The sequence below is a fragment of the Salvia hispanica genome, chromosome 3 (assembly GCF_029641045.1).
Source record: "Salvia hispanica isolate PSC_SH4W2 chromosome 3, Shi_PSC_v1, whole genome shotgun sequence".
NCBI lineage: Eukaryota > Viridiplantae > Streptophyta > Magnoliopsida > Lamiales > Lamiaceae > Salvia > Salvia hispanica.
In genome coordinates this window covers 25,302,280-25,328,788 of record NC_142694.1, presented here as the reverse complement: position 1 = coordinate 25,328,788, position 26,509 = coordinate 25,302,280, and the positions used below count along the sequence as shown (strand labels likewise).

General features: G+C 35.4%; 1 protein-coding gene and 1 long non-coding RNA gene across 2 annotated transcripts; both read left to right on the top strand.

Annotated features, from left to right (window-relative positions):
• The first annotated feature begins 3,366 nt into the window (after positions 1-3,366).
• LOC148930431 (uncharacterized) lies at positions 3,367-4,048 on the top strand. Its single transcript, XR_016136373.1, has 2 exons — positions 3,367-3,426; positions 3,883-4,048. It is a non-coding gene; the product is annotated as an uncharacterized LOC148930431 (long non-coding RNA).
• A 19,810-nt stretch (positions 4,049-23,858) lies between these two features.
• LOC125209689 (NAC domain-containing protein 76-like) lies at positions 23,859-24,519 on the top strand. The gene is made up of 3 exons (XM_048109274.1): positions 23,859-24,054; positions 24,132-24,391; positions 24,463-24,519. The coding sequence occupies exons 1-3, from the start codon at positions 23,859-23,861 to the stop codon at positions 24,517-24,519; spliced, it is 513 nt and encodes a 170-aa protein (XP_047965231.1).
• The last annotated feature ends 1,990 nt before the right edge of the window (positions 24,520-26,509 follow it).

Here is a 26,509-nt window from a genome sequence, read left to right as displayed (position 1 = left end):
TTCTTGATTTTACATAAATGATAAGATTCTCCAAACCAACTCTAAAATTCGATTTATTCTTAAAATTTTACAAATGAAAGTTTTTAATTATTTATTATAGTATTATAAGAGGAAAATGAGACCAATCTTATTAGAAAATGAAATTTATCATAAATAGATAGAGACTCAGTTTTGTGGGCAGGCAAACATGCGCGCGCGCGGACAGAGCATGCGCACACACTGCACACACACATTTACCGCACTGTAAGCGCGCAAATACACACACACACACTTCACACATTTTCACACTTAACACATGATAGGATCCTGTTTGTTGATTTATTATGAATGTATGAAATATAAAATAGTAGTAAGTGGTAATTAATGAAACATTCACATTTCACACTAATCGTCCCAACGGAAATCAACTCACAGTGGCATTGAGCTCTATAAATAGTGGCTAAATTTTTAACATTTCTTGTATCTCACTTATAAACTGAATTAAGATGGCCATTGTTTGGAGAGAGCATTCGGCTGTGGAGAGAGAGGTCAATCTGCCGGCCGGTTGGCGATTTGATCCAATCGGCGTAGAGCAGATACAATTCTATCTCTCCAAAATAGTGTGCTGCAAACCTCTCCAAGCTAACGTAATGAAGGAGATCGATGCACACCACTTTTACCAGCACCATCCTCAGGATCTAGGTACGGATTTCGATTCATTCAATCATTCATCATATTCGGAATAATATCTACCTCTAATCATTTCGAATTCTTTGCAGTACATGACTCGTTGCAGCTCTTTGACGAATATTTCTTGGTCCATGGGGATGAATATTTCCGTAGAATAATCAACATGTAACTTATCGGTGAAGGTGATGTTGGATCCTGGAGATCTCAGGGAAATGAAGAAGAAATAGTCGACAAAGATGGAAACATTATCGCCTTCAAGATCCATTATATCTTTTTCTATCCCGATTCGAAAGGAACAAATTGGACAATGGAACTATACCGTTTGCCTGTTCCCTAAAACAAAGAGGTACTATATTTACATTATTCATTTAATTTATAATTTATAATTTAATTTTTTAATTTTCTTCTTAAATATGTTTCTATGCTTTAGGTAGAGAAGATTGGGTGGTGGCAAGGATCGGAGGAGCAGAAGAATGTTAAAGGGTTGACAATATTAATTTTTGTTTCAGTTTAGTATACAAAAATGTTTCTAGTCTAATGAGGAGTTGTTGTTGCTATAGTGAACAAAGGGTTAGTCTTGATAATAACAAACCCTATCCCTACATTAAAGGGTTTACATTCATCGAGTACAAAGGTTAGTGATGTTAATAACAAACCCTATCCCTACGTTAAAGGGTTTTATTTTCACCGAGTACACTATTTTATTTTTTTGATTTTACATAAATGATAAGATTCTCCAAACCAACTCTAAAATTCAATTTATTCATAAAATTTAACAAATGAAAGTTTTTAATTATTTGTTGTGGTATTATAAGCGGAAAATGAGACCAATTGTAACACCCGTCTTTTTGGTACCTTTTCACGAGGAGTTTTATGTTGAGAATCGAGCATGAGATCTTTGAATAAAATATCGTCATCGTTTTATTTAGTTGCTTTTGGAAATATTAAATGATTTGAATCGTTGTTGGGCAATCGTGTGGTGAAAGTAGTCGGCGAGTTTGACGTGAGAATCATCGATGAGAAAATTAGGCGTTCGTCTAAGTACTTGGAATAACACCATAGTACTTTAAAGAAAACACCATGATTTAATTAATACTTTAAATCAAATATTTGGGCATATCACTTTTATCTTGCTTATTCTAGCTTTTATCTACTCCGTAGTAGTAGAATATTAATTAATTATTCTACTCTGCAGTCAAAATTTTTGGTCAAAATAATTCTTCCAATTCCATCACCCAACGGTTTCTTCCATATCTCCACCTCCCTTGAAAATCTCCAACCAAAATCCATTCTTCTCTTTATAAATTCCTCCACAATGCAGCTTCATTTTATCTGCCGTTGTTTTTTGTTTCCTCCACCATAAGGTAATCTTTCTCCGCAATTTCATGAATATTAAACCTTAGCATAATCATATTGATTTTGTAGCCAATTCCATGATATTACAGCTTGAAATCGAGAGAGCTGTGATCTCAATTCCTCTTGGTTGCTAACGAGTTTTATTCATTCCAACTAAGGTATAATCTTACCCTTTCATTCTGTGTATATCACTTTCTGGGTATTAAATCCATAGCACCATATTTTCCTTTTTTCACAGTTGAGAGGAATCCAAAACCGAGTAGCGTGTGAAACAGCCATCTCCCTGCAAATCTCAATTTGTTCTCTTTCTTTCTAAAGGTATATCCTTTCTTCAATTCCATGCCATAAATTCATACACCACAGTAGTCCACAGATCAGATTTGTTGAAATTATTGGAAAACTTGTTGAATGCTACCTTCTTGTTAAAGTTCGATCTTTACTGCCATTGCAAGCATGCAAGTCTGTCTTTATCTCTTTCTAATATGAATTCTTGGAAATATTCTGTCTGCCCAAAATAATTGAATCGAACAATTAAAATTTGGAAATAAAAGTTTAGAAAGGGGAAAAGTGGATAAAACTTATCTGTGACTGAAAGGGGCTGTGAATGGAGGATGCAGTGTTGGATTTTGTGTTAACATGGAGATAGAGACAAGAATTTTAGGGAGAGCATAGTGCTGGGTGTTCTTTCTCTCATTTTTTTTAATTAAGCAGTAGGGAGAGAAAGAGTTTTGCTGATTGAAATTTGAGGAAGACGAGTTGGGCTGGGAGTATTTTTGGTAGTACAATTCCTTTTAATTGTTACATTATTTCTTTTATTCATTCTGTGATGATTTGAGAGTATATACGTGTACTGATTTAGGAATAGGCTACTGTTTATTTTGATTTCTTTATTTATTTTGTTGGGTACTTTAATATTTTATGAACCACTACTATCCAATTAATTTAATAGGGTGATATATATAATTAGTTGTGAGTTTCGGTAGATATATGGATAATGTGTACGTGAGTTTGGTTGGGACTAATATATTAAATGACCAATGCTATTCTTTTCCTCAGTTCTTGTTTAATAGAGATGACCGATTAGTGTTGGGTTAATTATCTTATTAAGTGATTCAAATTTATGTGATCTAGAATTTAATCGCTTGGCCTATGTTTAGTAATAACCGAGAGTTCAAGAATGTTGGCCATCATTGGATTTTGTGCTTCATTGATGAGTCTGTTTTATTATTTGTGAATGAGGGATAATTTTTTTTCACACACATAGGATGCATGCATTGTCCTTAATTAACTTTTTTTTTAGCAAAGCCTGATTTTTGCATATTATGTTAATTCGAAAAGGGTGAAATTTTGCACGTTGTTGAGGTTGGGACAGGAAGTTTGTGGAGGAGCTAAGCTTTTGAGGTGGGCTTTCGTTTTAAATAAGGACTATGTCCTAAATACTATTTTTATGTGAAAGGAGGTGAAAATTGTTTGTCTTGCCATGTTTTGTGTTTGAATGAACCTATCTGAAGTGGCTATGCCATGTATGTTTAATCGAATTCGGGTCCCAGTAGGGCCGCAAACCCTGCTCGGACTAGTGTACACCCAGTAGATCGTGCGCTATCTCATTGGAGTTGGCCGGTCTAGTGACTTGGTTCGTGGCCACGTTCCTTGTCATGTATGTTCAGATATGGTGATGGTGATGTGGATGGAAAATGGTTGCAACCGAATTTTATGTGAAAATGATTTTAGTGACTTGGGTTCTTTTCAATTAAAACCCCCAAGATCACTCGTTATGGCTTGACAAACTGATTTGGCATGTGTCCACCGAGTGCATCAAGTACTCAGCCCTGCATATTTGTTTTTCTTAATGTGCAGATTGAGCGACGACGGGCGTGGAGGATGTTGAGCAGAATTCATGGATTATTTTTGTTTGGCTTAATATTGTTGGATATGTCGTGTCTTCATACTCGGCATTTTCCGTGTCTTGAACGCTTCCGCTAGGTGTCTTTTCTTTAAAATTGTTTTAGTATTGAGAACCTAACTCTTTTCAAAATTGTTTTCTTTCTAGTCTTTATTTCTTAGAATTGGTACTTTGTTGAATTGATACTATGTTGTTTTCCAAGTTATTTTAAGTATTTAAATATTTTTGGTCAAAGATGTGTGTTTTCCCCTTTCTTCCCCGCTTCTTTAATCATCCCCTAGTCGCGATCAACCGTGTTTTCTATCCTTAGAAAATACGGGCGTGACACCAATCTTATTAGAAAATAAAATTTATCATAAATAGGCAGAGACTAATTTTAGTGGGCAGACACACATGCACGCACACACACAGTGCATGCGCGCACACTGCACACACATTTACCACATTGTACGCGCGCAAAGATACATACACACACATACACACACACTTATTAATGAAACCAATCAAGTAATTTTGGGTGTTTGGTTACAAAATTGGTACTAGTTTGAAAAGGATTTTTCATTGTTTGATATATCGTTAGATATGCTAGTCCAAATTACATACTAGTAATATAGTCCCCAACAAAATTTATTGATTCATGTGTCCACTTACAACCTTAATCTTTGTTGCGTCCTATAAATACATTGTTGACTCATTCTTGCAATTTGATGGAGAGCATTCAGTTGATGAGTGTCCCAATAGTCATAGTCAATCTCCTCACAGAAACAAACATGTATCATATTTATTACCCACAAGGCGATACATTCTTTATTGATACAAATATGGCATCCATGGCGATGTGAGGATTGAATACGATCGTTACTCAACAACTTAATAAGGAGGAGTAATTAATGATACACTCACATATCATATAAAGCATCTCGATTCATCCCAACGGTTAACAACTCTTAGTAATAACCACACGACATTGACCTATATAAATAGTGGCTGAATTTCGAACATTTCATGTATCTCACTATAAACTTAGGGTTAGTTTGGTTTGCCATATAGTGTTACTCATGAAAAGGGATGGACCCATTAAAAAATTTGCTTTATTGAATCCATTTTGGCTATCGGAGGTGTAGAAGCAGAAATGTAAAATGTGCATTTCAGCATTTTTTGAGTGGGCCTTCATCAATTAGCCGGGTCAGACAGTTTTGCTATATTGCAAACCAAACGCCAGTTATTCACATTTAGAATCAGCTAAATGCCATTATATGGCAAACCAAACGGACTATTAATAAAAATGGCCATTGTTTGGAGAGAGAGAGAGAGTTAAAACATGACTACATGTTGTAGACATAAATACTACTCTCTCCCTCCCGGCTAAGATGACACATTGCTTAGCCTGCACGGGGTTTTAGGAGTTATTGGTTAAAGTGTTTAATTGGAGAGAGAAGGTGGATGTAAGTATTAAAGTAGAGAGATAAAGAAAGATGAATATTTTAATAGGAGTGAGAAAAAGTGGTTGAGTGTATTAATTGGAGAGATAAAGTTACCAAAAAAGGAAATGTGTCATCTTAGTTGGGACAAACAAAAAAGAAAAACGTGTCATCTTAAGCAGGACGGAGGGAGTATAAAATATTAAAGAGGAACAAGGGATGCGCCACAAAGACCTCGACAAAAAAGGCGAGAATGAAGACCGTAAGATTGTGAATATAAAGTTGCCCTTAAAATTAAATATCGTGATTTTGAGTTAATTTTGTCACATCCTTTTAACCTTACCAAGCACACATTCTTTGTATAATGGAATGGAATGAATGAATAGAATGGTATTCTTACTTCCATTTCATGCGCACACACTGCACACACACATTGGGTGCACACGCACACACTAAATACAACTACTGCGCACACTAACAAACTTCACACACACACACACTGATTAATTGTTTATTATTTCATTTCATTTCTATATTACTTGTAGTTACCAAGTATAGGAATGAAATTAATTAAGGAACATCAATTTCGTTCATTTTGTAGTTCTTGCGTTTACCAAACACAAGAACCAGAATGAAATTGTCACATTACTATCTCCATTTCGTTCTCATCTACATTTCATTCTCTTCTTATTCTATTTCTTCATACCAAGGAGGGCCTAAATATTTTTCTTCAATGACAAAGTTATCGATTTATCCTTTGTTCTATTAGCACATATAGTCATTTTAGTTTAGTTATAGGGCTAGTTTGGTTTGATGATATGTAAATTACATGAAACTGAAATTTGTCGACAACATGTAACTAGTCGCAGAAGGAAATGTTGGATCATGGAGAACTCTTGGAAGAGAAAAGGAAATCTTCGACGAGAATAGAAACGTTATCGCCTTCAAATTCCATTCTGCCTTTTTATCTACCAACTCCATGATTACAAATTGGAGAATGGAGCTTTACCGTTTTCCTGTGCTCAACAATCATGAGGTACTATATTAACATTTTTTCATTTAATTTTTAATTTATTTACTATTTTTCTTCTTAAATTTATGTTCAGGATTTAGGTAGAGAAGAGTGAGTGGTCGCAAAGATCAGAAGAGCCCAAGAATTTGAAAGCATAGTTTAGTGTTTGATATTAATTATTTGTTTCAATTTACAATAATGAACTAAGTTGTGTTGACAATAATAACAAACCCTATCCCTACATTAAAGGGCTCTACTTTCCGCTGAGTACACTACTTATTTTATTGATTTTAGATAAATGATAAGATTGTCCAAACCACTTTTAAATTTCAATTTTTTCATAATTTTAACTAATGGAAATTATTCTTCAGTATTTAGATATTTTACTGCATAATTCTAGAGAATTCTACTACACCTCCGTCTGCCAGTAATTGTCTCAATATGTCATTTTTGCTCATTTGTTTCTGGTGTAGTGATGAGTTGTTGTTACTATATTTACCAAAGTTCAGTGAAGTTAATAACAAGCCCTATATAAAAAATTTAACCTTACCAAGCGCACGTGCTTGGTATGATGGAATTGAATGAGTGAATAGAATGGTAGTCCTCCTTCCATTTCATGCGCACACACTGGACACAGACACACATATTACCCACACTGCACACACACATTGTGCGAGCGCACACACGCAAGCACACACCGAACACACACATTGCGCACACTAACATACTATACACACACTGATTAATTGTTTATTATTTCATTCCATTTCTATATTATTTATATTTACCAAGTATAGTAAAAAAGTCAATTAAGGAATATCAATTTCATTCACTTTGTATTCCTTGCACTTGCCAAACACAAGAACGGAATGAAATTGTCACATTACTATCTCCTTTTCATTCTCTTCTTATTCCATTTCGCCATACCTAGGAGACACTAAATATTTTACTTCAATGCCAATGTTACCGATTTATCCTTTGTAAGTAGTAGTTAATGATTCACTCACGTATCATACAAAGCATCCCAAATTATCCCGACGGTTAACAACTTATAGTAATAACCACACGACATTGACCTCTATAAATAGTGGTTGAATTTCGAACATTTCATGTATCTCACTATAAACTGAATAAAGAGGGTCATTGTTTGGAGAGAGAGTTAAAACATGACCATATGTTGTAGACGGGAATACTATAATAAACTAAAGAGGAAAATGGATGCGGCACAATGACCTCGACCGAAAGGAGAGAATGAAGAGTGTAAGATTGTGAATACAACTTACGCTGATCTTTTTATTTTGTCTTTCACTCCAAAAAGTTATGTTGAGACTGGGTTTTAATTTTGTAGATGTTGTTTACGAAATTGAATACATATTATACATATTCTTTGCGTAATAAAGTTGAAACTAAAGTTGCCCGCAAAATTAAATCTCGTGATTTTGAGTTAATATTGTCATATCCTTTTAATTTCATGCGCGCACACACACACACACATATTGCCCACACTGCACACACACACACACTACGCAGACTAACATACTGCGCACCACTTCTACGAGAACCATCCGAGGAATCTTGGTATGGATTTCGATTCAATCATTCATTTATCATATTCAGAATCATATATACCTCTAATCATTTTAATTTCTTCGCAGTTCATGGCTCGGTGCGGGTATTGGGGAGTACTTTTTAATCCTTGGAGATGAATATTTCCATGGAAGAATCGACAACATGAAACTTGTCGGAGAAGGAAATGTTGGATCATGGAGAACTCTTGGAAGAGAAGAGGAAATCTTGGACGAGAATAGAAACGCTATCGCCTTCAAGATCCATTCTGCCTTTTTCTCTCCCAGATCAGAAGGAACAAATTGGAGAATGGACCTGTGCTCAACAATCATGAGGTACTACTCAATTAACATTTTTTCATTTAATTTTTAATTATTTTATTAATTTTCGTCTTAAATTTATGTTCAGGATTCAGGTTGAGAAGAGTAGGCGGTCGCAAGGATCAGAAGAGCCCAACAAAGAGCTGATCCAATTCTATCTATTGAAAAAAGTGGGCTGTGAACTTCTCCCGGCTAAGCTCGTGAAGAACATTGATGCTCACCACTTCTACAAACACCATCCGAAGAATCTCGGTGGGTATTTCCACCTCATTTTCAATTTGAATTTTGATTAAAATCTATGCATTTGTGGAAGAATATTTCTTGATTCATGGAGACGAGTCTTTTTACAGAAGAATCGAAAAAATGAAACTCGTTGGAGTCTTGGAAAAGAAGAAGAAATCCTCAATGAGAATGGAAATGTTTTCGCCTTCAAGATCCACTCTACTTTTTTCACCCAAACCAAAAAACAAAAAACTAATTGGAAAATGGAACTATACCGACTGTATTAACAACGCGGATTGCGCCCTTCTTGCACGTTCATGCACACAATGTCGAAGCACACCCTGCAAGTTGTAGCATCGTTGAAGAGGTCCGTGCTTAGAGCCGTCGTCTCCTGCACATACCCTTGCCAAATACATGCGTGTAATAATAGTACCATTTTCAGTTACACTTTATGCAGCAAAATTCCTTTTCCATTGAAAACAAAAAAATTAAACAACTTCAAAAAATTTCCAAAAAACTAAGCATGTTTGTAGAACTGCGTTTTTAGTCCCCGAATCATGTAAAAATAAAATGATGAAACATCAAATATCACATACTAGATGCACATATCACGAACATTTGATGTTGTTGGTAGATTTATGCTAATTATGGTACGGTGAAATATTAAAGATGGAATAAAGAAGAAGGAGATAACTATTCTTTTTCAACGACTGAATAAAGCATTTGCTAAACACCAAAAAACTACTGTTACAAATTATTTTCCACCAAAATATTCTTAATTTGAGATACAGTTGACAATCACACGACAACCGAAATGGAGGCCAAAATTCAATACAAATGACCTTTTACACGTCCACGACCTTCCAAGACTACATGCAACAGTTAACTCATATGGGGATGAAATTCTATGAACAAACATGCGCTTATAGTATAGTAAGGGATTGAGATAAAGAGTCATTTAAGTGTTATTAGTGGAATTTGGGACCACCTTATTAAAGAGTGAAATCTATCATAAATAGATAGAGACTAATTTTGGTGAGCATGTCGAAATCAAAAACATGACCACATGTTGTGGACAGAAATAGTATAATAGACTAAAGAGGAAAAAGGGATGTGGCACAAAGACCTCAAACGAAAGGCGAAAATGAAGAGTGCAAGATTGTGAATACAACTAACGGAGACTTGTTTATTCTGCCTTTCGCTCCAAAATGTTAAGTTGGAACTGAGTTTTAATTTTGTAGATGTTGTTTACGAAATTGGATGAATGTTTAATCTATTCTTTGCCTATTATATAAAGTCGAAATTGGATGAATGTAAGGTCATGCTTGGTATGATGGAATGGAATGCGGGAATGAAATGGTTTTCCTACTTCCAAGCGCACACATCACGAAGTGGTGAGTCGTAACCTTCCACCTCCTAGCACATATTAACAACACCTCAAACTAAAATATTAAGGTTCCCAAATTCAGTTGAATTCAATCCCTTTGTCCCTACTTATTTTTCATTAGGAATCACCGTTCCTTTTAAAATTACCGTTCTATTCCCAATGGGATTATCCATTCCTTCAATTTAGCCAAATAATGATCATTCCAATCCATTCTCTTTTCTGCTTATTTTAGATTTTAACAAAATTATATGCAACATATTATATTACAGGAGTATTATATTTCAATTCAATATCATCTCAATTTTATAATTTTTAAATTTGATAGTAAAACAAAATATTAGAATTTGTAATAATTGAAAAAACAAATTTCAAACACTACACACATGCACACATGCACACAATGCATGCGCACACACTGCACACACACATTTACCACACTTCGCGCGCGCACACACACATACACACACACACTGAACACAAACAACACGCACACTCACATTTCAATCCCATCCTCCTACCTATCTTTCAATAGGAATCACCGTTCCTTTTGAAATTACCGCTCCATTCCTAATGGGAGTATCCATTCCTTCTATTTAGCCAAATAATGATCATTCCATTCCATTCCCTTTTCTGCTTATTTTAGATTTTAACAAAATTATACATGTTATATTATAGGAGTATTATATTTTTATTCAATATCATCTCAATTTTATAATTTTTAAAATTTTATAGTAAAACTAAAATATTAGAATTTGTAATTATTGATAGAAAAAAAAAATTCAAGCACTAAACGCATGCGCCCGCACGCAGACTGTCACGCCCGCATTTTCTATGGATAGAAAACACGGTTGATCGCGACTAGGGGAGGATTAATGAAGCGGGGAAGAAAGGGGAAAACAACAAAACTCGGCCAAATCTCGATATAATAGAAATAGCTCGAATAAAATCGGAGTATCATTTCAACAATCAACAACTCCAAATGAAACTATCTCAACAATACACGAACTCAAAAGAAACAACATTTAGCGGAAGCATTTCGAGAGTAGAATAATGCTATGTATGAAGACACAACATATTCCGACCATTTGATAAACATCTTCTTCACTTTTGTACTCAACACCCACCGCGCTCGTCACCGCTCAACCTGCACATTTTTTTAAAACAAATGCAGGGCTGAGTACTTGATGCACTCAGTGGACTCATGCCAAAAATATTTTTATAAAAAATATTTATCATGCCATTAATGAGCTCGGGGTTTTAACTTTGAAAGGGCCCGAGTCACTAAAACATTTCACCAACATCATCATCACCCTCAACCTCAAGATCATCAACATCACCATACCATATCTGAACTACATGACAAGGAATGTGGCCACATTCCAAGTCACTAGACCGGCCAACTCAAAGAGATAGCGCACGATCTACTGGGTGTACACCAGCCTGAGTAGGGACTCACTCCCTAGTCAGACCCGAATTCGATTAACCATACATGGCAAAAGCCACTTCAGATAGGTCCCACATCAACATAAAAATATGGCATGACAAACATGTTTTGCACCATTTAAAAATAAACATACTTAGGACATAGTCCTTATTTAAAAAGAAAGTCCACCTCGTTAGCTTAAATACACAACTCGTCTTTCCATTCCATTCTCAATAGCATGCAAAATCATCCCCCTTTTAAAAGAACATAATATGCTAGAAATTAGCGTTAAGAAAAATAAATTTAATTCCAACTAAATCTTACCCTTCATTCTTAGTTATAAATTCTGAGCACATCTCAAAAGCCAGTGCTCTTCTTTCCCCAAAATTTATCGCCAAGCCTCCCAAGCCACTTCATCTTACTAAATTCATTCTCCATAATACATAACTTCTGCTGGCCCAAACCCAATTAACACATCAGCCCCACTCTGCTATTGAAATCATTGGCCCAAAAGCACATAATTTACTTGCCCCATTGAAACTCCACACTACGTCTACCTCATCTCTCACCAAGTCGTCTCCCTCTATACTTCCAGAAGCTGAAAATCCTCGAAAACATTAGAGAACTCCAATTCCCCCTCGTTTCCCTCACGCGATTTGCATCGCCAGCCGCTCTGTCTCTCCATCTAATTCTCTCTCAGTTTTGACAGCAATCTCCCTCCCTTCTCTTCCTCAGTTCGCAGCACTCCCTTCGGTTTGTACTCGTAGCTATCCAGCCCGGCCGTCGCTCTCCGTCCCTGTTCGATCTGTCGACACCAGGTTGCTCGCCAGTGAGCTCGTCACGCCGCCATCGCCATCCGCCGGAGTCTAAATATCACCGAATCCATCTCACTCTGCTCCCTGCCATCGCTGCCGAAACTGCACCGTTGCGAGATCAAGACCGTCGCTGTGTGTACAGGAACCAGATATGTCGTCGCCTTGCGCCACCACTGCTAACTCGGCGCCGTCGTCACGGCCAAGGATCAGTTGCTATCGCGTCCTTTGCTTGCTGTCGCTGCCTCGGTGTGATTCACTGTCATCACAGCTGCTGTCCGTCGCCGCCCTCGCAGCACAGCGGCCGCTGCATTTCCACCGCCTCGCACCCTCTCTCTTTTCCCCTCTAGGTCGAAGGTAAGGCTACACTTCCCCCGGTCAGAACGCAGCGCTGCTGCTGTCACGGTGCAGCGCTGCTGTTATCACCCAACGCCGACACCGCTGCTTTGCTCCCTCCGTCAGCCAGTCTCTCCTCTCTTTACGTCATTCCCCGATCGAGAACTGAAAGCCACCGCCTCTCCGTCGGAACCGATCGCCACTGCTGTTCGTAAGCAAGTTCGCTGCTGCCGCTGCCGGATCATTGCCGCCCCGCTGCAGCCGCTGAGATCGCCGACGTTGTTGCTCCGCCCTCCGATCCCTCTCCTCTCCGTCTCCTATTTGATTCCATTTAAACTACAGGATATGGATTCCACTACTTTCTCTCAATTTGCTTCCAATTTCAGCAAGAACCGACGCCTTCATTCTCTTGTCTCTCTCTGCTTTCAGTTAATATGATCGCGAAAAAGATACAAGACTCCATAGTGAACGTGGATAGTGGTATGTATAAACTGAACGTCAAGTTTTCTGTTGAGATTTAGCAGGGGTCTGCTCTCAGCGTTAGCATAAATTGTGGTAACCGAAAAGGAAGTGGCGAAGAGCTCTAACTTGAAGAAATAAAAGCTGACTTAGTATTCTCTGAAATTGGGCTTCGAAAAATGATTTCAAAAAAAGAAATTGGGCTTCAACAAATAAATAAATTGGGGCGGAAAAAGAACAATTGCTATAGACCCAAAACGTAAAATTCTTCTCTCAATAAAAGAAACAAAGGCGAACAAATTTTCAGATGCACAAACGACATCTTTCGATGACAAATAAAAAGGCATAAAAAGTCGGGGTGTTACACAGACAGTGCATGCGCACACGCTGCAGACACACACTTTTACCACACTGCGCGCGCGCACACACACTCACAAATTGCACATATAAACACACACTCACATACTGCGCATATAAACACACACTCACATACTGCGTGCGCAAACACACACACTTATTAATGAAATCAATCAAGGAATTTTGGGTGTTTGGTTACAAAATTAGTACTAGTTTGAAAAGGATTTTGCATTGTTTGATATATCATGGTATTAGATAGATATGCTAGTACAAAATTACATACTACTAATATAGCCCCCAAAAAATCTTTCTCTCAAAAATAGTGGGCCGCGAACCTCTCCTGGTAAAGGTCCTGAAGGAGATTTAAGCTCACCATTTCTATGAGAACCATCCCAAGAATCTTGGTATGGATTTCAATTCAATCATTTATTTATCATATTCATAATCATATATACCTCTAATAATTTTAAACTCTTCGCAGTTCATGGCTCGGTGCGGGTATTTGGGGAGTACTTTTTAATCCTTGGAGATGAATATTTCCATGGAAGAATCGACAACATCAAACTTGACAGAGAAGGAAATGTTGGATCATGGAGAACTCTTGGAAGAGAAGAGGAAATCTTCGACGAGAATAGAAACATCATCGCCTTCAAGATCCATTCTGCCTTTCCCAGATCAGAAGGAACAAATTGGAGAATGGAGCTCTACCGTTTGCCTGTGCGAGGTACTACTCAATTAACATTTTTTCATTTAGTTTTTAATTTATTTTGAGCTAATATTGTCATATCCTTTTAACCTTACCAAGCACACATGCTTGGTATGATGGAACAGAATGAGGGAATAGAATGGTATTCTTACTACCATTTCATGCGCACACACTGCACACACACACATATTGCCAACATTGCACACGCGCATTGCGCGCGCACACACGTACGCACACAATTAACGCACACACTATGCACACTAACCGACTGCGCACACACACACTGATTAATTGTTTATTATTTCATTTTATTTCTATATTATTTGTAGTTATCCAGAATAGGAATGAAATCAATTAAGGAATATCGATTTCATTCATTTTGTATTTCCTACACTTACCAACACAAACAGAATGAAATTGTCACATTACTATCTCCGTTTCATTCTCATCTTCATTTCATTCTCTTCTTATTCCATTTCGTCATACCAAGGAGGGCCTAAATATTTTACTTCAACGCCAAAGTTACCGATTTATCATTTGTTCTATTAGCACTTAAAGTCATTTTAGTTTAGTTAGGGCTAGTTTGGTTTTATAATATGTGAATTACATGAAACCGATATTAGTATATTTATTTTTACAACTATGGAAAGTATGTTGGGTGTTTGAAAAGAATTTTGCATTGTTTGATATACCATGGTATTAGTTGATTATGCTAGTCAAAATTTCATTTATAGCTCCCTGCCAATTTTTGTTTATCCATGTGTCCCCTTCCAATCCTAATCTTTGTCTCTTCCTATAAATACAATGTTGACTCATCAATTCTCGCGATTTAAAGGAGCACAATAGAGGGCTGGTAGCTCCCTTTCCTGCACATTCAGTCGGTGAGTGTCCCAATACTCATAGTCGATCTCCTCAATTCTGGGACTGCCGCTAGCCAACAAACAGGTTTTGTATCATTACCCACAATGCTATACATTCTTTATTGATACAAATATGGCATCTATGGTGATGTGAGGATTGAATACAATCGTTACTCAACCACTTACTCTTAATAATTTAAATTGACATATATAGCCCCCATCAATTTTTCTCTACCATGCATCCTCCCTTCCAACACTAATCTTTGTTGCCTCCCACAAATACAATATTATTGGTTAATTCATGTTATGTTAAGGACCATAATTAAGGTTGGTAGCTCACTTTCCCGCATGTTCAGTCGGTGAGTGTCCCTATCATTGATATCTTCATTGTCTCCGCTTCCGGCCAACATCTATCGTATTCATAACCCACAAGCGGTACATTCTTTATTGATACAAATATGGCATCCATGACAATCGTTACTCAACCACTTAGTAAGTAGTAATTAATTATACACTCACATATCATATAAAGCATCCCAAATTGTAACAGCCCGGCATTTCTAGGGTATAATAAATACGGCGACTGTTAACTAGGCGAACTTAAGTGCAACAAGAACATAGACTAGGGTTTCAATTAAAGAGATTTGATCAAGTGTTTAATGAAGATCAACGCAACAAGTCTACGGCTTTAAATACGAAGATCAAGATTTAATAGATAGCATAGGCTAAGCTCAAAAATCAAAGGTTTATTGTAGCTCCAACAAAACGCAATGATTTTCCAATATTCCAAATCAAAGAAATAGGTTCAAGACAACCAACGATAATAAGTTTCAAAATATTCAGCGGAAGCATTTCAAGAGAAAGCGAAGCCATGTATGAAGACACGACTACACTCAAAATCCCAACCATCCATATTATTCGATTCAATTGTCTCAACACCACCGACCGTCCGTCGCCGCTTAACCTGCACATAGGAAAAACACATGCAGGGCTGAGTATTTTAAACATACTCAGTGGACTCATGCCAAATCATTTTATAGTTATGCCACCCTTACCATAGTGAACTCGAGGTTTTGCATTTATTTAAAGATAAGCATCGAGCATCACAAAATATTTTATGGACTGGCCAGTCAAACAATACCTCCCATTTTCTCATCATTTCCACAATCACAATCACAATCATTCCATAGTGCGACGAAAGTGTGGCCACACTTTTCGCCCACGAGACCGGCCAACTAGCAAGGACGGCTCCCGATCCCACTGTGTACACAGCCTGGTAGGGTTTGCGGCCCTACTCAGACCCGAATTCGTTTATATAGCCACTGTAGCCTAATGGAGCGTACTCACAATCTAGGCATCAGGCACTCACAATATCCAAAATAATTTATAGGCATGGCATAACAGTTCAATCCACCCTTATTTCTCCAACATCATAAATTTGCACATAGAAGAGAGTTTAGAATAAAGCGCACCTCGATTTCCTTCGAGTTCAACAAAAACGCACTTCTTCTTGATATCACTCCGAGAACGCGAACTATCACCTTTAGTTCATATTTTTCAAATAGGTCTCAAATCATGGATTAAAATTATGCATGATCTCACGTTTCCCTTTTCCCATCGATTATTTTCAATATCACTAATCAAAATCAAAGTACGGTTATCATACCATTTTTATTCACACAACAACTCCAGATTTTTCATCAAATCGTGTCACGCATGAGTGCTTTTCTCCACACAACACACGCACACACACCACACACATGTGCACGCCTACCGAGGCATGCACATACACACACACTCTCGGCCACACACACACACACACACACACATGCATCCAAATTCACCAATTAATTTCCCCTTCACTCGTTCTAAATGCATGTGGACTCAGAAACACCGATTGATCGGTAGAGGAAGAAAAGATTAATAATAGAAGTACCTTTTCTTGCAAAACAAACGGTAGAAACAAGTAGAATCTTGATTCTTCAATGAATTCTTGAATTGCAGCTTCAATTCTTCTCCAAAAGATGAAGAATTAATGGAGAAAGTTGAATAAAAATTTGAGAGAGTGGGGAGAAAGAGAGATGTCGAGATTTTTGGGACAGGGGGGCGGTTTTTCTGTAGTGCTAGGGTTTAGGATTTCTCTCCTATTTATAGAGTGCAAGATATAATATCTTTAATTAAATAAATAAAGATTTGGGAGAGATTTGTTGGTTGAAGAGGCCGAAAATTTAGAGAGAAATATTAGGGAATTCGAATTCTAGGCTATTAAATTAGCCTATGATTTAATTTGAATATTTCACGGAGTAGAATAAAATATCACGGAGCAAGAAAATAATAATAATTCTCTCCCAAAATAAATGGAAAGTGGCGTGTGATATCCAATTCCTACAAGGAATTTAATATAAATCCTAATTTAATTAGGATATGGTAAGATCTTCTTAGATTTGGCAAGATATGCTAGGATATTTGAATTTAATTATGGAAGAGAATCAATAAGGGATCAAATAATAAAATAAAAATAATCCCTTCTCCCATAATAAGGATTTTCGAAAAATCCCTCTAGACCAACATAGGGTTTTCGAAATTTTCATAAAATAAAGGAATAATCGGACTTTGGATTTAATTTGGATAATTATCCCAAGCAATAATTAAATCCAAGAAAAATATGATTTCTTTCCAATAAATAGGAGAGGGTCGAAAATTTCCACATACTTAAATAATGCTCCTATTAAATTCTCACTCATCCCTTAGGATATTATTTCACCACAATTATTTCCCCACATCAAAATATTCACATATTCGAATTTCCACTCCATTCCACATTTTCCAACGACTTTGACCATTCCACGGCCACGTTATATTTTCCACAAAATTGACTATTCAATAGCCACGTCACATATTCCACCAGTTGACCATTCAACTCAATCTCAACTCAAAATCGCAATTAGGTCACAAAGAATATTGCAATTTATCACTCATCATTTAATTTCACATATCATAGCATTAAAAGCATTTAATGCAAAATTTCCACGTCACAAAAATTAGGGTTCGAAAAAGCGGAGCGTTACACAAATTATCCCAACGGTTAACAACTTATAATAACCGCACGCCATTGACCTCTCTAAATAGAGGCTGAATTTTGAACATTTCATGTATATCACTATAAACTGAATAAAGATGGCCATTGTTTGGAGAGAGAGTTAAAACATGACTACATGTTGTAGACAGAAATACTATAATAGACTAAAGAGGAAAAAGGATGCGGCACAAAGACCTCGACCGAAAGGTGAGAGAATGAAGAGTGTAAGATTGTGAATACAACTAACGGAGACCTGTTAATTTTTTCCTTCGCTCCAAAAAGTTATGTTGGGACTGGGTTTTAATTTTGTATATGTTGTTTACGAAATTGAATGCATATTCTACATTTTATTTGCCTATTATATAAAGTTGAAAATAAAGTTGCCCTCAAAATTAAATCTCATGATTTTGGGTTAATATTGTCATATCATTTTAACCTTACCAAGCACGCATGCTTGGTACGATGGAATGGAATGAGGGAATAGAATGGTATTCCTACTTCCATTTCATGCGCACATACATATTGCCCACACTGCACACACATTGTGTGCGCGCGCACGCATGCACACACAAACACTGCGCACACTAACATACCGCATGCACACACTGATTAATTGTTTATTATTTCATTCCATTTCTAGATTATTTTTAGTTACCAAGTATAGGAGTGCAATCAATCAAGGAATATTCATTCACTTTGTATTCCTTGCGCTTACCAAACACGAGAATAAAATATTACTATCCCCATTTCATTCTCTTCTCATTCCATTTCGTCATAACAAGGAGGGCCTAAATATTTAACTTTCACTGTTTTATTTTCTTCATTTTACATAAATGATAGTAAGATTCTCCAAACCAACTCTAAAATTCAATTTATTCATAAAATTTAACTAATGAAAATTATTCATTATTTAGATATTCTACTACATAATTATAAAGAATTATACTACTCCATCCGTCCGTCATTAATCATCTCAATTTGTCATTTTTTGTCGGTCCGTGAATAATTGCTCATTTGATTCAATATAATATTAATTCTTTGTTTCAGTATAGTAGTAGTATACACCAATCTATATTTATAATGTAGTGAGGAGTTGTTGTTACTATAATCAACAAAGTTTAGTGTTGATAATAATGATTAATAACAAACCCTGTCCCTACAATAGTCAATAGACGCTTTTATTTTCTTGATTTTCCATAAATAATATTGATACCTCGAAAGTTGCATTTATTCATGAAAAATGATCCTGAACCCAGGCAGAGGAGTCGGAGCATCAGACCCTCACAGACTTAACTCCATGGAAAGCCATGAAACTATTATCACAATGTTATATATTGAAATATTAGTACAATTAGGCCTGCTTATTCGGCCGGTTCCGGTTCTAACCGGACTGATTGACCGGTTAACCAGATTTAAATTTTCATAAGTCCTAGAACCGGAACCGGAATCGGAACCGGAACCGATCGGTTCCAGTTCCGGAACCGATGTGTAATTTTAATCCAAATTTATTTATAATTTTAAATAAATCCAACATCTAGAAATATAAGAAATAATACCTAAAAATTCAAATAAATACACAAAAAATACAAACCAACATACTAATATTCATATATGGATAAAAGTGATGCCAAGTGTAGTAGGTCAGACTAGTTTATGTTAACAATTTTTTAATACAAAAATAAGAGTTCTAAATTTTAGTAAATTTTTTTTAAAATTGAGTTTTAAAACTGAATTCCATTTGCCCTTTTTTGGCTAAACAAATATTCATTGGAATTTCTTATACTAAATGATACCTTTTGGTTTTTAACGGAACAGTTAATAAATTATTCACAAATAAGTTAAAATCAGTATGTTAAATCTTGTTACATAAATTTGTTATAAAGTTAAATTTCTATTATATGAAATGATATTATATTTGTATAAGTTTTTTTGGAAATTAAAAACAAACTTATGATGTCCTACTCATTGTAGTTAGTTCATAAAAATGGATTAGGGAAATAATTGTAGATTCAAAGTATCACGGTTTAAACATTTTAAATACTTCAGAAAATAGAGCTTGCAAATCTAACACTGTTTAAATCTAAAAATCACTCAATTTTCAAATTATTTTACTTTATTCAAAATTAATTCAATTAAATTAGATTTATTAGTAGTATATTAAATTATAAAAAAGTAAAATTGAATTATAATCCGGTTCCGGTTAGGAACCGGTCAGTTTCGGTTCGGAACCGGAATCGGTTTTATTTAAAAAGTTGGAACCAGTACAGGAACCGGATCCGGATCTTCCAGTTCCGGTTCCTCAATTAACCGGTCGGTTCCGGTTCCGAATTTGATTAACCGAGAACCGTTTAAGCACCCCTAAGTACAATGGAGGATATGAACCTATGTAGTTAAATTATGTTTCTTGAGAGTTGACATTTGATGGAATTTAGCTAATGGAATTGACATTTGCTGAAGTATTGATGTAAATTTAAATATTGAGAAAACAGAATTAAATAGGTTTCTTTTCTTGATTAGTTGGAAAAGAAATAATTTCTATTTCTAAAAGTTATTTGCTATATTCCAGAATAATGGATAAGATTAAGCTTAAAATATGTGTGGGAGTCAAATTTAAAAGTTATTTTCTATATTTCTATTTTTTGTATTAAAATAATTAGAAATCATAATTAATTAAGTAAATAAGTGACATACAATATGAAATGTATAAAATCACTCATAATGGAGGTCAAAATTCAATACATATCTTTTTCAAATTCCACAATCTTTCAATAGTAGTATAATATAAAAAGTGATTGAGATAAAATAAAATTTATTGTAGTCTTATGAGCAGAAAATGAGACCCATCCTATTAGAAAATGAAATTTATCACAAATAGACACAGACTAATTTTGGTGGAATGACTGGAATGTAAAACATTACTCCCTCCATTCTGCGGTAGTACAGGAGGCGTTTCTTTTCGGAATGTGATTTAAGAAAAAAAATGTGTTAAGTGAGTTAATTAAATAAAGAATAAATTAGGAAATGTAAAAAGGTAGAGAGATGGAGAGAGACTTAAGTAAGGGAGAGTAAAGTAAGTGAGAAGACATGTGTTGACTTTTACTAAAAATGGGAAATGACTCCATTACTACAGAACGTATCAAAATGACAAAATGACTCCACTACTATAGAACGAATACAGTACTATTAATTCTTCTTGAACAGATGTTGTATGATAGAGATGTCGTGTAGACACTCAATTTCCATATTCAGTTGAATTCAATCCCATTTCAATACCATTTTCCTACCTATTTTTCATTGGGAATCACCATGCCTTCAGAAATGACCGTTCCATTCCCAATGGGAATATCCATTCATTCTATTTAGCCAAAAAGGGATGCGGCACAAAGACCTCGACGGAAAGACGAGAATGAAGAGTGTAAAATTGTGAATATAAAGTTGCCCTTAAAATTAAATCTCGTGATTTTGAGTTAATATTGTCATATCCTTTTAATCTCGAGAATGAAATGAGCAAATAGAATGGCATTTCTACTTCCATTTCATGCGCACACACATATTGCCCACGGCCACACTGCACAAGCACATTGCGCGCGCACACACACTGAACGCACATATTGCGCACACTAACATACTATGCACACATTAATTAATTGTTTATTATTTCATTCCATTTCTATATTATTTGTAGTTACTAGCAACAAACATCATATTTATTACCCAAAAGGTGATACATTCTTTATTGATACAAATATGGCATCCATGGTGATGTGAGGATTGAATACGATCGTTACTCAACCACTTAGTAAGTAGTAATTAATTATTCACTCATATATCATACAAAGCATCCCAAATTATCCCAACGGTTAACAACTCATAGTAATAACCACAAGGCATTGACCTCTATAAATAGTGGCTGAATTTTGAATATTTCATGCATCTCACTATAAACTGAATAAAGATGGCCATTGTTTGGAGAGAGAGTTAAAACATGACTAAAGAGGGAAAATGGATGATCTGTTTGTAGACACAAATACTATAATAGGCTAAAGAGGAAAAATGGATGTGGCACGTAGACCTCGACCGAAAGGCAAGAATGAAGAGTGTAAGATTGTGAATACAGTTTGCGGTGATCTGTTTATTTTGTCTTTCGCTCCAAAAGGTTATGTTGAAACTAGGTTTTAATTTTGTAGATGTTGTTTACAAAACTGAATGTGTGTTCTACATATTCTTTGCTTATTATATAAAGTTGAAATCAAAGTTGCCCACAAAATTAAATATCGTGATTTTGAGTTAATATTGTCATACCCTTTTAACCTTACAAAGCACACATGCTCGGTATGATGGAATGGAATGAGTGAATATAATGGTATTCCTACTTCCATTTCATGTGCACACACTGCACATAGACACACATATTGCCCACATTGCACGCACACACTGCGCGCGCACACACTGAACTACTGTGCAGAATAAATTGTTTATTATTTCATTCCATTTCTATATTATTTGTTGTTACCAAGTATAGGAATGAAATCAATAAAGGAATATCAATATCATTCACTTCGTATTCCTTGCGCTTACCAAACACAAGAATGGAATGAATTTGTCACATTACTATCTCCATTTCATTCTCATCTTCATTTCATTCTCTTCTTATTCCATTTTGTCATACCAAGGAGGGCCTAAATATTTTACTTCAATGCTAATGTTACTGCTTTGTTCCATTAGCACTTAAAGTCATTTTAGTTTAGTAAGGGCTAGTTTGGTTAGAAGATATGTGAATTACATGAAATTGATATTAGTATTTTTTTTTTTAGGACTATGGAAAGTATTGTTGGGTGTTTGGTTACAAACTAGGAGTTTGAAAAGGATTTTATGTTGTTTGATATATCATGGAATTTGTTGAATATGCTAGTCAAAATAACATATATAGCCCCCGCCAAATTCTGTATATCTATGTGTCCCCTTCCGACCCTAATCTTTGCCGCTTCCTATAAATACAACGACTACTCATTCCCGCGATTTAAAGGAGCACAACAAAGGGCCGGTAGCTCCCTTTCCCACACGTTCAGTTGGTGAGTGTCCCAATACTCATAGTGTCAATCTCCTCACTTTCTGGACTGCCGCCAGCCAACAAACAAGGTTTTGTATTCATTACCCGAAATGCGATACATTCTTTATTGATACAAATATGGCATCCATGGTGATGTGAGGATTGGATACGATCGTTACTCAACTACCTACTCTCAACAATTAAAATTGACATATAAAGCACCCATCAATTTTTATCTACCATATATTCCATTCCAACACTAATCTATGTAACCTCCCACAAATACAATATTGTTGGTTAATTCCCCTGAATTTGAAGAGCATAATTAAGGTTGGTAGCTCCCTTTTCCCGCATGTTCAGTCGATGAGTGTGCCTATCACTGATATCTTCACTCCCGTGACTACCTCTGGCCAACATGTATCATATTCATTACCCACAAGCGATACAGTCTTCGTTGATACAAATATGGCATCCATGGTGATCGTAAGATTGAATACGATCATAACTCAGCCACTTACCTTGAACAATTAAAATGTGAGCGGAATAGGATTAACTCAACGACGGAATATTAAACCCCAATGCAAATAAGAAAAGGTGTGAGTTCATACATTCTGCAACTAACCAAACAAGCCCTTAATCAGAAACACTTTCCTTTGTAAAAATTCCAAAAATACATTAGTTCAAATCAAATCTGAAGTCTTCACACAAAACTCCTAACACATGACAGGATCCTATTTGTAGATTTATTATGAATGTATGAAATATAAAATAGTAGTAAGTGGTAATTAATAATACATGCACATATTATATAAAGGGTCACATATGATACCAACGGAAATCAACTCATAATGGCATTGAGCTCTATAAATAGTGGCTAAATTTTTAACATTTCATACATCTCACTTATAAACTGAATTAAGATGGCCATTGTTTGGAGAGAGCATTCAGTTGTGGAGAGAGAGGTCAATATGCCGGCCGGTTGGCGATTTGATCCAACTGAAGTAGAGCTGATACAATTCTATCTCTCAAAAATAGTGGGCTGCAAACCTCTCCAGGCTAACGTAATGAAGGAGATCGATGCACACCACTTCTACCAGCACCATCCTCAGGATCTAGGTACGGATTTCGATTCATTCATTCATTTATCATATTCAGAATTATATATACTACTAATCATTTTGAATTCTTTGCAGTGCATGACTCGATGCGGCTCTTTGACGAATATTTCTTGGTCCATGGGGATGAATATTTCCATGGAATAATCAACAACATGAAACTTATCGGCGAAGGTGATGTTGGATCCTGGAGATCTCTGGGAAATGAAGAAGAAATAGTCGACAGGGATGGAAGCGTTATCTCCTTAAAGATCCATTATAACTTTTTCTATCCCGATTCGAAAGGAACAAATTGGACAATGGAACTATACCGTTTGCCTGTTCCCAAAAATGGAGAGGTACTATATTAACATTATTCATTTAATTTATAATTTACTTTTTTTAATTTTCTTCTTATATTTGTATCAAGGCTTCAAGTAGACCAGAGGTGGTGGTGACAAGGATCGGAGGAGCGGAAGAATGTTAAAGGGTTGACAATGTTAATTCTTTGGTTTAGATTAGTATACAACAATGTTTATTCTTTCTAGTGAGGAGTTGTTCTTACTATTTTGAACAAGGTTTAGTGTTGATAATAACAAACCCTATCCCTATCTTAAAGGGTTTTACTTTCACTGTTTTATTTTCTTGATTATACATAAATGATAAGATTCTCCGAACCAACTCTAAAATTCAATTTATTCACAAAATTTAACTAATGAAAATTATTCATCATTTAGATATTCTACTACATAATTATAAAGAATTATACTACTCCATCTGTCTGCCATTAATCATCTCAATTTGTCATTTTTGTCGGTCCGTGAATAATTGCTCATTTGCTTCAATATAATATTAATTCCTTATTTCAGTATAGTAGTAGTATAACCAATCTATATTTATAGTGTAGTGAGGAGTTGTTACTATGATGAACAAAGTTTAATGTTGATAATAATAATAATTAATAACAAACCCTATCCCTACAATAGGTGCTTTTATTTTCTTGATTTTCCATAAATAATACTCCCCCGTTCGAATAGTAATAAAGTCAGTTTGTCATTTTGGTATGTTCCATAGTAATAGAGTCATTTCCCCTTTTAGTAAAAGTCAATACATTTTTCCACACCTACTTTACTCTCTCTTACTTTTTTCTCTCTTCATCTCTCTACATTTTTCATTTTCCACTTTATTCCCCCTTTACTTAACTCACCTAACACAATTTTTTTTAATCTCCGTGCCGAAAAGAAACGCCTTCATTACTATGGAACGGAGGGAGAAATTATAATATTGATACCTCGAAAATTGCATTTATTCATGAAAAATGATCCTATACTTCACTCCTTGGAAAGCCATGAAACTATTATCACAATGTTATATATTGAAATATTAGTACAATGGAGGATATGAACCTAAGTAGTTAAATTATGTTTCTTGAGAGTTGACATTTGATGGAATTTGACTAATTGGATTTGGCATATTTAAATATTGAGAAAACAGAATTAAATAGGTCTTCTTTTCTTGATTAGTTGGAAATGAAATAATTTCTATTTCTAAAAGTTATTTGCTGTATTCCAGAATAATGGATATGATTATGTTTAAAATATGTGTGGGAGTGAAATTTAAAAGTTATACATGTAAAATGTCTATCAGTACGCATTGATGATTTTCTTTCAAATTACTCAATTGTACTATTTTTTGCATTAAAATAATTAGAAATCATAATTAATTAAGTAAATAAGTGGCATACAATATGAAATGTATAATCACTGGTAATGGAGGTCAAAATTCAATACACACCTTTTAAATATCCACAATCTTTCAAGACTACACGCAAACATACAGTAGTATAATATAAAAAGTAATTGAGATAAAATAAAATTTATTGTAGTCTTATAAGCAGAAAATGGGACCTATCTTATTAGAAAATGAAATTTATCATAAATAGACATACACTAATTAACTTTGGTGGACAGACTGAAATGTAAAACATTTCTATTAATTCTTCTTGGACAGATGTAGTATGATAGAGATGTCGTGTAGACACTCAATTTCCAAGCTCGTATCTTCACAGCGAAATGAAACGCAGGGTGATGTAAAGCGGCGAGAAGACTAAAGAGGAAAAGGGGATGCGGCGTGAAGACCTCGACCAAAAGGTGAAGTGAAGAGTGTGAGACCGTGAATACAGCTAACAAAGATCTGTTTATTTTGCCTTTGGCTCCAAAAAGTTAAGTTGGGATAAATCTCTTGATTTTGAGTTATCTATTGTCTAATCCCTTTAACCTACCATGCAGATAGGTTTCTTTTACTCCCCCGTCCCACAATAAGAGTCACATTTTGTCATTTTGGTTCGTCCCACAATCAGAGTCACGTTTCACTTTTACCATTATTGATAAGTTGGTCCCACATTCCACTAACTCACTTCACTCACATTTTATTATAAAACCAATATAAAAAAGTGGACTCTATATTCAACTAACTTT